This window comes from Podarcis melisellensis (assembly GCF_964234715.1).
Source record: "Podarcis melisellensis genome assembly, chromosome: 3".
Lineage (NCBI taxonomy): Eukaryota > Metazoa > Chordata > Lepidosauria > Squamata > Lacertidae > Podarcis > Podarcis melisellensis.
Window position 1 is genome coordinate 16,062,740 of NC_138530.1, and position 18,876 is coordinate 16,081,615.

Sequence of the window (18,876 nt, forward strand, 5' to 3'; positions counted from 1 at the left end):
TATTATTATTATTATTATTATTATTATTATTATTATTATTATTAATCACCAACAACATCATCATACCCCACCCATCTGATTGGTGGCTTACAGCACATATTTAAACATAAAAACATCCAAAAAAGGGCCATTTCATAAAAACTGAAGCAATGTTCTGGATTCATAGAGTTGTGGTTTTGTTTATTTAAACATTTTCATGTTTCTGTGCAGAAACAGTGGCCCAAAGTCTATTGTGCTGCACTCTACTGACAGCTGCCATTTCCAGTAAACTCCAGGCACACCTTGGGTATGGATACGGTATTGTCCAGAGGCTGTGTACCAACTAATTAGCCAGGAGCCACAAGTCCATTGCACTGTTCTTCACTGGGAGCTATTACAACTGAGACCATGCATCCTCTTTTGTTTCAGTTATCTTGGAAGAAGCAAGAATTGGGGAAACAGTGGAAGTTCTTTACTGCTGTTTTGAGGGCAGTTTTGACCTGAACGAGAGTGAATCAACTGAAGTTTAATCCAGACAAGTACTGCTAAATGGAAGATATGCTGATCTGGATCTATGTGCGCAACCTGTACTGATGGCGTTGCATGTCTCCTGAAATGGTAAGTTTGCTGGTAGAGAGTTCTCTTGGATGCTCAGGTGCAGGCACTGACCAGGAACGCCTTACCATCTTCATTTGGTAAGTCAGCAGTGTCCTTACCAGGTGAAATCAGACCTGACCTCTGTTATACATACCTTTGTCACTGCCTGGTTGGAGACCTACAATGTGCTCTACACAGGGCTGTCCATGAAGACAGTTCAGAAACAGCTGGTTCAAAACGTAGTCACTAGGTCTTTTGCTAAGACCAGGAGATTTATACATATTGCTCAATCCTTGACCAACTTTCCTCATTTGAAATCCGTTCAGACTCAATTGTGGTTGCTGCCATTGGTCTTTGAAACATCTTGGGACAATGATTATCTACAGAACCACATCCTGCTGGATGAACCTGCTCAAGAATAGAGTTTAATTTTGGAGAGGCTCCTCCATGCTCCCACTTGACATCTGAGGTGCAGAGGTGGCACAAAATGAGCACCTTTTCAGTTGTGGTCCCCCCACTCAAGGGAGTAGATACTCCATCATTCCCCACCTTTTGATGACTGTTTTATTCCAACATGTTTTTAATTAATACACCTCCTCTTTCATAATATTTTACATTGCTACTATTTATTTATTTTTTATTTTGCTTGCAATTTTTCATGATCCAAGACTGAACACAGACTCACCTAAGTCTTCCTGCTACACAGTTTTAAAAATCATTTTGGGAGAATATGAACACCTTGTCTTAAAAGTAATTCTGAAGTAAAAGATTTCTTAATCCAAAAATGTGTCTAATTTTCAAAAACAAACAAACAGCTTCAGAAAATAATGGGGATGGGGGGGAAATGGGTTCCCCCCCAAAAAAAATTCCCCAGTTTTTCTGGACTCTCATCTCTAGATATGAAGCTGCAATCCAAGGATGCACTAACTTAACAATTCCAAGTTTCAGCCTGGCCTTTGATTAATTATAAAACTAGGCTCATCAACAGTAATTTCTTCTAGACCAAACACCAGCATATAACCTGCTGTGATAAAATATTATTGCACCCTATAGAAATACCTGATTTAAAAGAAGTACCATGAACATCATGAACATACTTCTTCAAGGAGAATATCACGACTGCCCATGTGGATTTTGTTGGTAGTTCTCTGAGTCACAAAGACACACTTGACACTTGGACAATTCTTTACAGCTTCATCCACAGTCTTCTTCAGTTCTATGACTCGTCCGCCCCTGACTCCCTGGTTAGAGGTGATGACTGCTTTGCATTCAGCTAACAAGAAAAATCATTTGTGGACTTAGCAGTTTGTTTTCCTCCATTATTGTTCCGAGTAATATTGTAACCAAGACATTATATACTGTATAGTATAGCAGAACAGTAGCTCATACACAGTATCCAGAGGGGGTAGCTGTGTTTTCTGTTGCAGCAGAAACAAAAGGTCTTGTAGCAAAACTAGAAACAGACTCTTGTCCACAAAAGATTACACCCCCTGATAAAATTGTTAGTTTGTAAGAAGCTTCAAGACTCTATAGTTAAGCAGAGGCTTAACTCTTATCATAGTGCTGTGATGCTTAGCCCGCAGATAACAAATCTCTGCATCTGATATCATATAACTGGCTGGTGGGTGTAATGAGGCCCATTGACCAATGATCCTCACAACATACTACAAAGGGCTCTACTGTACACACATTTTGTGCATACAGAGGCTAACACATTCTTTTCAATGATGGAGAATATGAGTCACGCATAATGGGAATGCCTGTTGTGTGTGAAGAGAACTGCCCTGCAATATGAGAAAAAAGTCATACTGTACTATGAATGTTTATCAGCTACCCCTTCCCAGTATCTGAAAACTACTCACAGTCATTGATCCTCCCTGCCAATGAATCTGCACTGAATCCAGCAAAGACAACGGTATGAACAGCACCAATTCTGGCACAAGCCAACATGGCAGCCACTGCCATTGGGGACACAGGCATATAAATAGCAACTCGGTCCCCTTTTTTTATTCCATTTTTCTTTAATGTATTAGCAAGGCGGCAAGTCATATCCAGAAGCTCCCTGCAACACAGGAAAGAACAACCATGTCATTTCTGTATGCTCCAGTTTGTTAAATATGTATTTCTATAGCATAAGGCTTGTATAAAGCAATGCCAATCCCAGTAATTTGAGTTTTTAATAAAAATTTGAATTGGGAGATATCCCAGGAAAAGCCCCTGTGCCAATTAGTGTAATTTGCATTGGGGGGAAATCCATTTCCACCAGAATTTTTTTTATGTCCTAGTGGATGATCCCATTGAGCATTTTTATTTTACTTCTATATCGTAAACAAAGTTACAAATCTGAAATTGCCTTTTTGCCTAATATTGTACATGCAGTTGGTACCCACTCATTGTTAGTAGTGAACTTATGAAATGGGGAAAATGTTTTGGAAATTATTCAGTGGCCAGTCTAAAGATCTATAACAGATAATTATTATTACACCAAAGTTCCCATCTATGCAGGATTTAGTTATTTACTATGTATTAATTAATTACCTGCCATTAAGACAGAATGAGGTATAATAATAATAATAATAATAATAATAATAATAATAATAATAATAATAAATTTTATTTATATCCCGCCCTCCCCAGCCGAGGCCGGGCTCAGGGCGGCTAACAACACCAAAATAGTGCGACATTATAAAAACATTATAAAAATTAATTAAAATCAAGATTGATGGCAGCCATAAAGTTTTGTAAAGGTTGCCAGAGGAGGGAGTCAGGCTGCGCCCTAACCAAAGGCCTGGCGGAACAGCTCTGTCTTGCAGGCCCTACGGAAAGATGTCAAGTCCTGCAGGGCCCTTGTCTCTTGTGACAGAGCATTCCACCAGGTTGGAGCCGCAGCCGAAAAGGCCTTGGCTCTAGTTGAGGCCAGCCTAACCTCTCTGTGGCCTGGGACCTTCAAGGTGTTTTTGTTTGAAGACCGTAGGTTCCTCTGTGGGGCATGCCAGGAGAGGCGGTCCCGTAGGTACGAGGGTCCTAGGCCGTATAGGGCTTTGAAGGTTAAAACCAGCACCTTAAACCTGATCCTATACTCCACCGGGAGCCAGTGCAGCTGGTATAGCACCGGATGAATGTGATCTCGCAGCGAAGACCCCGTAAGGAGTCTCGCTGCGGCATTCTGCACCCGCTGGAGTTTTTGGGTCAGTCTCAAGGGCAGCCCCACGTAGAGCGAGTTACAATAATCCAGTCTGGAGGTGACCGTCGCGTGGATCACAGTAGCTAGGTCAGGGCGAGAGAGGTAAGGAGCCAACTGCTTAGCTTGGCGGAGATGAAAAAATGCCGCCTTTGTAATAGCTGCAATCTGCGCCTCCATGGAGAGGGAGGTATCGAAGATTACACCCAAACTCTTAACGGACGGTGCTGGCACTAATTGCACCCCCGCAAGAGATGGGAGCTGCCCCCTCAGTCCCATATCATCCCGTCCCAGCCAGAGGACCTCTGTCTTCGAAGGATTTAACTTCAACCGGCTCCCACGCAACCATCCAGCCACAGCTTCCAAGCATCTGATCAGTGTGTCTGGGGCCGAGTCAGGATGGCCATCCATCAACAGATAGAGTTGGGTGTCATCAGCATACTGATGGCAGCCCAGCCCAAAACTCCTGACAAGCTGGGCGAGGGGGCGCATAAAGATGTTAAAAAGCATCGGGGAGAGAATCGCACCCTGAGGCACTCCACACACCAAGGAGTGGCGCGATGACAATTCCCCCCCAAGCGCCACCCTCTGTCCCCGACCAGAGAGAAACGAGCGCAGCCATTGAAGGACTGTGCCCTGGATCCCCACGTCGGCAAGGCGGTGGTCCAGAAGTTCATGATCGACCATGTCAAAAGCTGCTGACAAATCTAGAAGAATCAGCAGCCCCGACCCGCCTCGATCCAGCTGTCTACGAAGATCATCTGTTAGGGCAACCAGAGCCGTCTCGGTCCCATGGCCAGCGCGGAAGCCGGACTGGAATGGATCCAGAGCCGATGTTTCATCCAGAAACCCACCAAGCTGTTCAGCAACCGCTCTCTCAATCACCTTACCCAGGAACGGAAGATTCGAAACCGGGCGGTAATTGGATAGATCTAAAGGATCTAATGATGTTTTCTTTAAGAGCGGGCGCACCACTGCCTCCTTCAGTTCCCCTGGGAATGTCCCCTGCCAAGGGACAAATTGATGATATCCCCCAGGAGGGCCCGCACCTCGTCTGGACACGCTCTAATCAGCCAAGACGGGCACGGGTCAAGAGGACAGGTGGTGGGCTTTCCAGCTCGGAGGAGTCTGTCCACATCGGCTGGGGATATCCGGTCGAAGTGGTCCAATACTGGACCCGAGGACAGTCGAGGGGCCTCCAGTTCCTTTATTGTATCCAAATTGGCAGGGAGGTCATGGCGGAGCGACAAGACCTTCTCCGCAAAAAAGCTCGCAAATGCCTCACAGCTGTATGTCAATTTGTTATTTAAATTTGGCTGTCCTTCGAGGGACGTTAAAGACCGAATTATACTAAATAATTGCGCCGGGCGAGAGCTAGCGGATGCAATGGAGGCCGAGAAGTAGGACTTCTTAGTGGCCTTCACAGCCATCTCGTAGGTTTTCATAAAAACCCTATAAGATGTTCTTGAAGCTCCGTCACGGGCACGCCGCCATACTCGCTCTAGCCGTCTGAGGTCCCGCTTCATTTTCCGGAGCTCCTCGGTAAACCAGGGAGCTCGGTTTCTGCGGGGTCGCAGAGGGCGCTTAGGTGCGATCTCATTGATGGCTGCCAGGAGATGGGTATTCCAGCCCTCAACAAGCTCAGTCAATGAGTCGCCAGGGGGAGAAAGGTCCCGCAAGGCTTGACGGAACCTATCAGGATCCATCAGCCTCTGCGAGCGAGCCCAAATCGGCTCGCCACCTAAGCAGGGTGGGGGTGGAACGTCAATCCTGGCTTTCAGAGCGTAGTGATCAGACCATGGCACCTTCATCGAAGGAAACATGATCACATCTATACCAGCACCAAAGATCAAATCCAGCGTGTGGCCTGCTTGATGTGTGGGGCCCGAAACAAACTGGGAGAGCCCTAGTGTCGCCATGGAAGACACCAGGTCCAGAGCCTGTGAGGAGGGAGTGGCATCAGCATGGATGTTGAAGTCCCCCAATACCAATAGGTTAGGGAACTCCAAGGCCCAGCCGGCCACCACCTCCAGCAGGCCTGGCAGGGTGGCTGCTGGTGCGCTAGGTGGCCGGTACACCAGCCAGACAGCCAAGCTCACCTCGGAGCCCCACACTAGGCCAACACATTCAATGCCGGGGATCGATGGCGATGGTAGAGCCCTGAAAGAACAATCTTCCCGGATTAATAATGCCACCCCTCCCCCCCGGCCCACAGTCCGCGACTGGTGGAGGACGGAGAAACCTGGGGGCGCCATCTCTCGTAAAGTAACAGTATCCCCTTCGCGCACCCAGGTCTCCGTCACACAAGCCAGGTCGACCCCCTGCGAGATGAAGAAATCTCGCAGGGTGGCGGTTTTGTTGCCTATAGACCTGGCATTGCACAACACCAGTGACGGAGGTGAGTAATCTTTGCTCACCCTACCCTCGTCTCTCGGGATGGGGCGCAGATTGGAAGGGGTACGAGCATATCCGTATCTCGATCCCCTTCGCCTATGACATCTGCCCCCACCGCCATACCTCCTTCGCCCCTCCACAGTAGGAATCCCAAGCCTCATATTCGCCTCCATTTACAGAATATAAAAGCAAACAAACAAACAAACAAAATTACACTGAAACAAACCAATCCCCACCCCACTCCACAATCACCCCACCCCAACCCAAAATAAACCAAAACAAAATAAAAATACGTAGATAAAAACCACAGCTTATGGTGGTACAACAAATCAAAAAATAAAAACAGTTTAAAACATATAAAAACACTTCAAACAACCGCTGCAGCAGCACTAGTGTCCTCAAAAGTATGTCATATAATGAAATATATGCACTGTTTTAACAGCTGAGAGCAACCATTTTAATACATGATCTAAAGTTCAGAGAAGTTGTTATCTGAATTATACCAAAAAATGGTATAAACAATTCTTAGCTTTGTCTCTTGCTGGTCTTTTGGATAACAACATTGGCTGAACCATAGAAATCAAGTGCTTTTGAAATATTGACATGAGGAATACTTGGCCTTCATCAACATTCATAGCATTCGAGAGACACTTACAGTGTTCAAATATAAAAAAGAATGCTTTGTAAGAAGCATGCCTCCTTGCTCAGCCTTAAAAACTGTAATTTGTTTCATATGCATTTGATTGTGTAATTACTTCTTACGCAACTAATGGCCCAACCCGAAATCAACAAATCTATGAATAAGGCTATTTTTTAAAAAGTTGTTTTTACTCTTAGAATAGAGTCTAAAAATAATTAAATGGAGACTGATATAAAGTTCGTATTTCTTCCAAAGCTACCTACAAGTTTTATGGCTAAACAAAAATGAGAAACTGGGATGTCTGCCAAACCATAGCTGTCTTAGTAGACAACCATTTCATCTCACACTATCCAAATAATTCAGATGCGTTTCAAGAAAATGATATCAAAGTCTTGCACAGGATCAGAACATTTTCAGAAGGGACTGTAAGGACAGAACTACACATTGTGAAGTAAATTCAATATTTCCAAGCTGAGGTTTGTCTCCTATTACTAACAAAGGGACCAGAAGATATTTACAAGTGAGAATTGACAGGTGGAGTTTAATCCTGCTCATATCCATGGATGAGTCTGGTGAAGGCTGGTCCACTAGGTCAAATGGGACACTGCTCCACCAACCTCAGCCGGCTCCACCTACCTACTTTCAGTCTTGAGGGTGGCACTGGTTGTCAGTGCCTCCTCTCAGTCTCAGCATTGCCCTCATGCAGCTCTCTGCCTTCTGCCCTACCAGTCCCTGTAGGCACGAGCCACCACTGGATTATCCCCTGCAAACGCCCTTGGGTATTTTCCCTCCCAGTAGTGCTCTGTAACCAGATGAAGCACAGCAGGAAGAAACAGCCAGGAGAATTTGCAGAATGATAAGAGCTGCAATCCAGCAACATCTGGAGGGCCACAAACTCCTCCCTCCCTGTATTGTGCTCAGAAAGAAAGCCAACCAGCAACAAAAGCTAGAACTGTTTCCATTCCTATTAATGTATATATATATAGTTGTATAATATTTTCCATTCCTCCACTCAAGAAGTAGGCTGCAACACTTATCCAGGCATCCACAATTCGACACCTCTAAAAAAAAGGCGACAGCCTCTTGTGCTGACAGTTCCTATACAGTTATCTATATGCCAATGCTTCCATGCATTCTCCTGAGATAAAGCAAATATTTTCATGGAAATATATTACATTTATCTATCCAGTGGTAGCTGTCAATGGATCAGTTTTATGACTGTGTATATTGCAAATATGCATCAAGATGGTACTGTGTATTTTGCAAATATGCATCAGGATCATGCTGAAAAAATCCGGAGCAAAACTGATGATCACCAGTTCGTTGTCACTGTATTATATATTTTCTGAATACATGTAGCTGCAAGTCATAAAAGGGAAGTTTTTAATATTTAATGCTGTATTGTTTTAAACACTTGATTGGGAGCCGCCCAAAGTGGCTGGGGAAACTCAGCCAGATGGGCAGGGTATAAATAATTTATTATTATTATTATTATTATTATTATTATTATTATTATTATTATTAGTACCCTGCCCATCTGGCTGGGTTTCCCCAGCCACTCTGGGTGGCTTACAACACATGATACCACAAAAAACACCAACCATTAAAAACTTCCCTATACAGGGTTGCCTTCAGATGTCTTCTAAAGGTTGGGTAGTTGTTTATCTCTTTGACATCTGATGGGAGTGCATTCCACAGGGAGGGAAGCAAAGTGCCCAAACTTTTGATTGAGTGACAAACAGCTTTTGACCTGCTTAAAAAAAGAACTAGTGATATGAGAAACTCCCATTGAAATTATTTGCTTTATCTCCTAAGTTAAGGCCCAAGTTGAAAATGGCCTATCCTCCCAACACCATCTCAGTGTTTCTCAGACACTCCAAATAGGAGGTACACATTATTTACTTTCAAATATGGAAGTATGTATGTAAGCCACAAGTGCTTATGCCCAGCTTAGGTTGTTTCACCAGCTATGGTTCCTTCCTGGACTGGGATAGCCTGGCCTCAGTTGTCCTCTTGCTTAGACTACTGTAATGTGCTCTACATGGGGCTGCCCTTGAAGACAGTCCAGAGGCTACAGCTAGTGAAGAATGCAACTGCTGCATTGATAAGGGGTAGCTTGAAGGGACCACGTGATAGTGGTGCTGCAATATAAAACCTTTAATGGCTTGGGTTCCAAGGATCCAAAAAAGCGCCTTCTCCAGCTCAGACCCTATCATCAGAAGGTGAGGCCTTGCTGATAGTGCCACTGCTGAGAGCTGCCCAGTTGGTTCGGCTGACTCATGACAGGGCCCTTTCAGTAGTACTTTGCCTGTTGTGGAAAGCCCTCCCTAGTGAGGGGCACCTGTCTCTATCATTATTAATTTGCAGGAGAAATTTGAAAACATTCCTGTTTACCCAAGCATTTGTGGCTGAAGAATACTGCTCCTGGCAACCTCAAGATCATTAACTGTCACTGTAACTGCTTTTAGATGTTTTCAATTGTAGCTGCCTTTAGAATGTTGACTGTTATAGAATGCTTTTTCCTTTGTTTTTAAATTGTGTATCTGTTTGCCAGTCTGGTCTGCTTTGGGAGGAAGGACAGGATGTAAATTCAATAAATAATAAATAATATGTGGATATAACACAGACTATACTGTAATAATAATCCCTGCTAAAATGTCCACACTATTTACTGATAAAGTACAGTACTCATGCCTCTTATCAACACACATATTTTTATTTCACTGGTCACCTGCTTTCTGTGCAATACCTACATCTATTGAAAGCAACAGCTGGGCATGGACAAAACTCATTAGAGCAGTCAATGCATTTTTATAGCAGCTTGGTTAATTAGCTGATAAGTCTACCAACAGCTTGCTATTATTAACAGATATCAGAACAGCTTGAAAGGAAACACTCTGTTTGCAGGCCTTGTTCCTACTGAGACGACCAAAGACCAGAGTATGGTCAGAGCTCAGTTTCTTCAAACTCTCTTACTTGAAGGCAAACCTAACAAAATACCTAAAGGAATATACTGGCGTTTAAAATAGCCAATGAGCCTTATGCACAATTTGGGGGGAGGGGAACCATGTCAGGATCAAGAATGCAACACATGGGGCTATCCGTTCCTCTTCCAGCCCCATGCTGTGCTATCAATGAAAACAACCCACTACGAAACTGCCATTTGCCATGGAATATAAATTGCTACTGGCACTAATAACAATATAGCTCCCACAGCAAATAGCAACTTTGTGCTCTGTGGGGCAATTTTCATCAGAATCACAGTGCAGAAGGAAGGGCCCCGCATTTTATTTACGCTACTTAGAGGCTTATTACAATTAAATAATATAGAAATGATGTTAAATAAATAAATGCACCATGTGCAAATTGCCCCTGAAATTGCTATTTAAAAAGCAACATATACATTAAATGTGATCAGACATTGAATGCAATGAATGGTTTGGCTGAGAGCTCCAATGTATTTAATTTCATAAATAAAACTAAATATGCTATTCATACGAATCTCAGACTAGAGTGGATATGACTCCATCATATTGAATATGAAACTAAATATTTGAATATATTGTTAGGAGTTTGTGGGTGCCTTGATTCCCCTAAATTTATTGGTGTCAGATCCTCCCCTAAATTCCTGGGTCTAGTGGGTATTGGAGTTTAATCAAGGCTTGGAGTATTAAAATGGGCTGCCAGATGCTGGATTTAAGCCAAACAGGCCAAATCAGTTTCCCATACAGGCAATCACCTGGGAGAAGTGCCAGTCTGGAAAACAAAGAGCAAGGTGATGTGCCATTAAGAAGACAAGGTCTGTGCCAGCCAGTCTCCCTTTCCTACCTCCTTTTTTCAACTATCCCTTGAACACAGACAACCCCCCCTTACCGTTTTCATGCCTCATTCTCCCCCCTGTTCTGCAGCCCCCTCTGTGTGCACACCCCATGATAGTATATGTTGCTGTAGCTTTAAATTGAGTAGAATCTTAAGAGCAAGTCAGTCAGTTAGCTTGTTCAGTTAGAGAAGGTTAACTTCAGCTTATGGATGTTGTGTGCATGTGAGTGCTTGCTTGGTAATAACATATATTTTCTAAATTCTTACTTTGCATCTGGAACATCATGTTGAAGATAGCAAATGGTTCCAGGAATGAAATACACTGTGTTAAGGTACAATCTCTGCTGTTGTTTAAAACCACAATTTCCCTCCCATGACCAATTTACCCCTGCCATTGTTTAGAAGAGCCACTCATTTCCTTTCAGTATCCCCCCTTCTTGCTGTCCTGAAACTTCTTCCTCTTCCATTCCCTTGCTGTCTCATGTGAGACAGATAAAGAATGCACAGCTCTGAAATAATTCATAGCACTTCACTCATACTTCTGCCATTGTTCCAAACCACCACTCTCCCGTCAGTGTCACCTCCATGCCAAGGCCACCGCTGTTGTGCAACCAGCTTTCACTTTTGCTCCTCTACCCTAACTTGGTTTCTTGGCAATCCAGGATTGTGATGAGGCACTACAAATCCTCCAAGGTGGGCTGCACAGAGATATTCTTACATTTTTATTAGACGCAGCCCATGTTCATTTGCAGAAAGCCCTCACATCCATGTGGACTGGTTCCTTTTTCTTACACTAGCTTCAGCTTGATTGCAAACTGTATTTCCTCTTCTGACACAGCTATCTTCTTACTGTACATGTGTTGAAATAGCATTGTCAGGCAAATTTTTGTTGCATTTTTATGTGTAACTGTGTTTAGATGTAACTGTACTTTTGTAATATTTTGTAATAGATTAATTCATCCGTTTTCTTTTTTGTAGACATATTTTTAATATATTAAGTGGTTCAGAAATTATTTAATCATAATAATGAAATTCTGTCTTATTAAATACCTGTTAATGACAACTGAACAGTTATGAATATTCTTTAGGCAACATTGCCACATGGTTTCCAGTAGCCCCTTTCTGACAGGCTGCTCAGCTACCGCCAAATGTCCCATCAATCTACTGCTGGGTTCTAACCCACTATTTGGGAACCGCTCTGCTAAAAGAAACACTGGTTGTCATCTTGTTCACCACTACTCCTGGACTGATTCCTCTTCTTTAGGCTGGCCATCATTAAAGAATGGAAAAGATTTTGTACAAAAGCTCTTGAAGTAGGCAGTAAGCATGCCCCAACTGCAGTATAAGACACATTCTGAAGTCATACCTGTAGGTGACTTTCTCTTCAGTGCCAGGCTCATCTTTTTCCCAGATCAAAGCCACTCTCTCTGGAGAGTGTTGTGCATACCGGTCCAAGCAGTTAACTGCAGAGAAACAAATTATAAAAAAGCAACATTTACAGTAGATTCTAAAGTGTCAGATTTGATAATCAACTTGTGCTATTAATATTTTTTAAAGATAATGAACAAATATAATTTATTTAAAGAGCCTCTGACATGCAAATCTACAATAATGTCCCAATGAAATAGTCAAGAGCATCAACGTACAGTATTCAGATGATTTCAGTATTTCAGAATCCTTAAATGAAATTCCACTGTACATCAGTTTAGTTTATAAACATATACTACAGTCAAGCATCTACAAGAATGCTGAGACAGTAAATGTAAGGATGTCAATAGATACAGTTGCCATATACAGTTGTTGAAACTTTAACAGTAGGATTCTGTTTATAACACAAGATGGCCACAACTGACTAACTCCCTTCATGGGTTGTTGATGTTCTTTGTAGTTTAGACCACCTACAGTCTAAAACCAGGCAAATAAGAGCTATGTGATTGGTATGTAAGCCAGGAATGTATGCATAATATTTATCTATTTATATTTATTGAAAAATATAGCTTCTAGCTAAGGCCTGCATAGGAAAGGCAGAGCAACAGGACATTGGAAAGGCAAGAGACTGAAAGCCATTTGGTTAATGTAGCGCTCCCCCCCCTGCCCCCACTCTCTCTGCTAAATATTACAATTATGTGGAGGGATTGGAATGTGTATAACATACTGAAAGGAGTCCTGCCTCCTAAGCACAGGATGATTGATACACACAATTCTCCCTCAGCTTTGAGTTTAACAGGCCCTCTTTCCAGCACTTAAAGGCTAGGAAATCCAGCCTTTTTAAATCAAAGTTGAAGTTTGGCCATCAGATTTTGTAGTAGACAGCTGTTGTGTAATTATGTTTCACCCTTCTAAAAATGCATATGTTTTGTAATTGTAAGCTCATGTTTTGGAAACCTAATACTGTAGTGTTGTGCTCTTCAGCCAATCCCTTCAATGCCCTTCTTGGTGTCCTTTTCTTTTAATTTGACCCTAAGGGAGTCCTCTATTTACAAATACTGTAATCAACAATCAAGGACAGTTCTTCACTGTACAAAGCTTAAAGAAACTTTACTGGGGAAATTATGCAGTAAAATACTTAATTCCACAGTATGCCCCCCCTCCCATGCCTGAGACCAAATATCACATCCTTGAAAATTAAGGCTTCTTCAATGAACAAAAGCAGCACTAGAGTCCTTTAATTATTCCAGCCACATTCAAGTACCTTCTCAACTCTTATGTGTATGGCAACGGTAGCTTAACTAGGTCATTTAACTCTTCTCTTCCTTAATATTTAACATTTAAATGGTTTTCATGACCTTGATTATTTTTATACACTGGTGACTTGATTGAGAATTGCTTTTTAGCTAAATTCTACTTATTTTAAAATATTTTTATACTCCACCTTATAATCATTTTTTCTTTTTACCCTTTTATTACAATGCAATTTGCTATCCTTTTCTATGAAACATGTACGACAAAATACATTCCCCCCATTAAACATTAACACATCAACTCTAAACCAATTTAAGCAAGTTATTGTCATCTTCTAAGTAAGAATGCATACAACAGTGCTATGAAGATAAGAAGAGAAAGTGATAAGTAGAGCAAATAAGTAGAGTGATAAGTAGAGCAAATATGAAATGGAGTCAAAATATAATTAACAAAAGTGTGCATAATATAGAAAGCTCCATTAAAATAAATGAAAGTTGGCAGTTCTTCCTGTTGAATTTTGAACAATGTCACATGTAAGCTACAAAGAACTGGACCAAATGCTAGTCAATGATCAAATTGAAATGGATTCTAAAGCAGTTTCTTTCAGCATAATAATCCATCTGTGAGTAACTTTAACACCCTCACCTTGTAGAATATTAACTTGTAAAAAAAAGCAGCTGAAGAAAATGTGGCATTTCTGGAAAATGTCATCTGTGACTTTACTGTAAATTTCTCCAGCATGTCAACTGCAATGATGAAACCTGATCACTGTGATAATTGTTTAAAATAGAAACTCACATCCAGAAAGTGTTAAAGAACTGATGTGCCTAGGTTTATCTCCCATGAGTTTTATTAAGCTGTGTTGCACTTTGAATGAGAACAATTGGAATACTGAAGGATGCAATCCTAAGCACTGTGACTAGAGGGTTAAGGCCTACTGAACTCTGTGGGACTTAATTCTGAGTAAACATGGTTAACTGAGCAGTGTAAGAGAAACAGCTGTATCTTTTTTATTAACCGAAATGAACTGTTAGTGTAAATGAGTGCAACTGTATTTAAATTAACAGAGAGGAAGCGGGGAGAAAGGTCCTAACGTAACCTCTACTGTAATCGTTTCTAAAGAAAGGAAGTTTTTTTTATATGGAGGACAATCATGGGTGTAGCCAAGGGGGGCCAGTTGCCCCCCATCAAGTAATATCCTTAACTGACCAATCACGTCAGTCCCCCCCCCAAAAAAAAACCCTGGCTACACCCATAAGAACATTAATCATGCCACTTCCCACAACCATCCCACAGGTGGAACTGACTCTGACTGGCAATGGCTTTCCAGGATTTCAGGCAGGGAACATTTCCAGCAGATGCTTGAACCTGGGACCTTCTGCATGCAAAGAAGATGCTCTACTACTGAGCTACAACCCTTCCCCTATAAAGTAGTACTGTTCCAGGATTACTGTAGCCTGAGCTTTTGCTGAATGTGTATCATCTCATGTGCCTCATTTGCTAAGGTTAGCACTCAACTTTAGTGGGGGTGGTGATAGCCACTGTTTATGCAATCACAGCTAGCGGCAAACAGCCATGGGGACACCAGTTCCTATAAGAGGGATTCAGAGCCACTTACTTTATAATGAACCACTGTGGATTTAAAATCTTATTACCTTGCTATTGCTAGTTAAAACAGTGATTACAATTAGAACCCTATTGATGGCACACAAAATCATTTGGCAGTGAGGGATCAGCACTCTGCATAGCACATGCTGAGAGGCACTTTCACTTATTCTTTAGTATTACTTAACACAACAAAAATTAAGTTCCTGTTATTATAAACAACTTTACAGGAGAAAAGCAGCTATTAAAAAAGCAATTTTCGGATGCTAAAGCCAAAATGTTCAGTTCTCGTCTACCAAAGCTGCACTAACACATATTTTATGACTTTGACAGCAGAATCAGTTGCCTCTAGGAAATTCACAAGCAAGGCATGAATACAATAGCCCTCTCCCATTGTTGGTCCCCAACACTGTACGGTAAGAACCTCAAATACTGTAGTTTCATCTTTCACTATTTTTCCTTAATTTTTCAATATGTAATTGAATATGCTCGAAATCTACAGTCACAGATTCATTATGTTTAGCATTAAACTTATAATTCTACTTTGAAGACTCTTTGCCAAAGGAGAAAAAAGAAAATTACCAAGACAAATAGACAGGGAAAACCTTTGGTATATTTAGCTTCTTTCAAAGCAGGACAATATGTGTGAGTAATAGTCTGTTCCAAATAAAAAATAAGGCAAGGACTGAGGGTGCATGGCTTGTCCATCCCATTAAAGTGACAGAAACAATTTTAAAGCTCATGGAACTGTTTTTCTATTGGTTAATCTTCATTTTTGTTATTTATACTTCTGTAATTGCTGAAAGATAATAAACCATTATGACATGGCAAAAAGGAAAAGGGATGCAGGAGCAAAAAAAATACTTCAGTCTCATTCTAAGTACATAATATTGGGAGAGGTTGTGGAACATTTTTTCAATTGTCAACTGTGGTCAAGTTAGATTTTTATTTTTTTAAAAAATAATTGTCACAAAGCATTTTAGTATTACAGACCCTGCAGAAAACCAATAATAAAGAGAAATCACATCCTCATCTGCTAGCAGTTTCATTTACTATCCAAGTTTTAAAAGCAGGAGGGGTAGGAACAAATTGTGCTTTTACCACAAAGCCAAGTTCAACTTCCACAGATGAGGCTTCCTAGCAACAAGCATTCCATGTACCAGAAAAATGTAGTGCCCATAGCAACTATTTAAGAGGAATTTGTGTTGAATTAAGTGGTTAGCACCATCACCAACTATGGCTCCTTGAGCTTTCCATGTTTCAGTATTGATACATTCACTCTTTCTGCAGAATCATGTAAAAGTACATACTGTACAGTATATGTCTTACAAGGCCTTTATTTATACATGTCTTATTTTTAACAGCAGGATTTTCAAAAATCTAACAATAGGTTCTTTTGCAAGGAAAGCTTCTGGAAGCTGTTTCATTTACATTCTTATGGCATTGCATAGCTTTTTGATAGGACAACACCTTATTTTCTACTAGACAAACTAAGCCCATCCTATATCTAGCTTGTTAATGCAACAGTTACAAAAGAATCAGCCCAAACTAGAAAAAATGGCCAATCTAGTTTTAAAACAGATGGTAGTTTCCAGAAGATCTGAGGTCAGCCAGGTGGTTAAAAGGTTGCGGAGCAGATGTGAAGAGTCTAAAACAGTGAAGGAAGCAAGTGGTGGTTTGTATTTTTAACAACTCTGTGGAAAAACAGGACAGCAAATTAAAGGGCTTTGGGGTCTAGTTTTCTTTTTAGTGGAGCACAGTAACCCTTGATGGGGTCGGAATTATGGATCTAACATGTTAATACTGTTATTTATTTGTGCTTAATTGTTTGAATATAACTGCAAAGTCTAATGCATGAAATGTTTATAGGCCAATGTGAAATGACATGCACTTTGCAGCCAACATCCAGGGACTATGCTCATTCTCAGGGTTAATCAATAGAAAAAGCTGCCACCTGAAATAATAATAAATCAATTAATATAATCATGAGGTAAACCTATATGGCAATCTCAAATGTTGAAATACATGCTTTTAGTATATATCCAATCTGTGTGCATCATAATCACACACACACGGCAAGGGTACTCATTTTATTCTGCTTCCCACACTCTCAATATGGTACACAGCAAGCAACCAGAAGTATGCAAAATTGCCACCCAAAAGAGCTCTCAGAGAGCTTTAAGTAATTGTGACTTTTAAGTTCTTTGGTAAATATATATATATATATATATATATATATATATATATATATATACACACACACCTGCAAATGTTCTTTGTAAGTTCTTTGGGACAGGGACCTGTCTTTTGTTCATTTTACTTTGGAGGCAGTAATGTTTCACACTACCAGTTGCTAGAAAACACAGGAGGGGAGAGTGCTCTTGTGCTCATGTTCTGCTCCTTGGTTTTCCACAGGCATCTGGCTGGCCACTGTGAGAACAGGATGCTGGACTAGATGGGCAATTGGCCTGATCCAGCAGGCTATTCTTCGGTTCTTATAATCTGCTTTTTACGTTGATATATGACTATACAGTATAAATAAGGGAGGCCCTGGAACGCTTGCTCAACCGCATTCCATGTGGTATTTCCAAGCAACAATGGAAATGTCCACTGGAGGTAAAATGCTTCCCCCCCTCCCCTGCCATCCCACAGCAAAGTATTTAAATGCTATTAATTTGTAAGATGAAAATGCTGCTTCCCTACCTCACAAGAACCACAGCAGCAAAAAAACATGTCATACGAGAATGATGAACCGGCCGTGACCTCAAACACAATGAAATAAAAATAATGAGCAATTCACTTATTTGCATATTGCTTTCCCTCCCGGCATATCTTTAAGCAAGGCCACCTGCATCACACAAAACAAAGGTTGCTTCCATTATGTGAGCTGACAATTGCTGAAAAAGCTTGTTTGTCTACTTTGAACTCTATTTCCTGTACTCTGTTCACAGGGCCACATTGGCTTTCACAAATGCACGGCAGATGGTGGGGAGAAAATGTGTTTTAAATATGAAGATGCATTATCCTAAGAGCCACAACTTAATTTTTCCCTTTTTTATGTTGACTCCTCGAGGTCTTATTCCAAAACTCTTTCCTAGCCTAGGCACCCTATGAACTACAGATGCACAAGATTTCCAGGGCATTCTGCCCTGGAAAACTTGTGTAGTCTTACAACTCATGCGGGCTCCTCGAGCTCAGCTCCAGAAAGCCAAAGCTCAGGCCCTAAAAGTTGTTTTTCGCAGCAGGGCCGATCGAAAAGGCCCGACCTGACACAATGCAGGTGCCTCTGAGCATATGCAGAGTGCATTCGACCCCTTATTTTCTTTCTCTTCGCCGCATTAATAGCCACCTCATCACTTCGCAGGCGCCTGGCTTTCCATATCACTTGGGTAGTGACTTCCAGGCACTGAATTAGATAAGCTTTCGAAAGCTGAAGGACTCGAGGAACGAGAAGACGGACGGAGGAGAGAGATATATATAGCTATATATAAGATGTGTGCGCGCCAGCGGCGACTCCTCGCCCCTCCTGCCCAAGGAAGGCGCTCCTTACCCGCCACATTTAAGCGGCCGCCCAAGAACCAGCGGACGCGGCCCTGTGCGAAATCCCACTCGCAGTCGGTGTGGTGCGCGGCGTCCCACAGCAGCGCCTCCCGAGCCAGCGCCCCCCAGAAAGCCCCGGGCGCCTCGGCCGCCCTCCGGGACACCTCGCCATAGCTCCCCCTCAGGAAGGGGTCGCTCGCCTGAGAGAGGCAACGGCCGCCGCTGAGGAGGCGGCCGCACGAAGGCCGTCCCCAGGGGGCGCCCGGCCAGCTCCGGCTCCACCAGAGCAGCCTTCCTCGCCGCCTGCTCAGGGCGCTCCGCAAGCGGCTCAGGGCAGCAGCCGCGGACGGTGTGGCTGCCATAAGGCCGCCGGCGAAGGTTTGGCAGGTGTGTAGCGGCGGGGGGCGCTGAAACCGGCTCGGCGCCGCCTCCGAGGGGG

The 18,876-nt window shown here is 42.3% G+C and overlaps 1 protein-coding gene across 2 annotated transcripts in view; it reads right to left on the reverse strand.

The window, feature by feature from the left end:
* The window catches only part of ACSS1 (acyl-CoA synthetase short chain family member 1), a 36,456-nt gene extending 17,580 nt beyond the window's left edge, over window positions 1-18,876 (reverse strand). The window contains exons 1-4 of one of the 2 annotated variants that reach the window (XM_081904003.1): window positions 18,448-18,876; window positions 11,977-12,073; window positions 2,439-2,638; window positions 1,674-1,849 (exon numbers count right to left, since the gene is read on the reverse strand). In XM_081904003.1, coding sequence (XP_081760129.1) covers window positions 1,674-1,849; window positions 2,439-2,638; window positions 11,977-12,073; window positions 18,448-18,799 — 825 coding nt within the window. In that variant the 5' untranslated portion in view covers window positions 18,800-18,876. Of the gene's footprint in view, window positions 1-1,673; window positions 1,850-2,438; window positions 2,639-11,328; window positions 11,460-11,976; window positions 12,074-18,447 lie in introns of those variants that run through there. The other variant, XM_081904004.1, reaches the window with a different exon arrangement.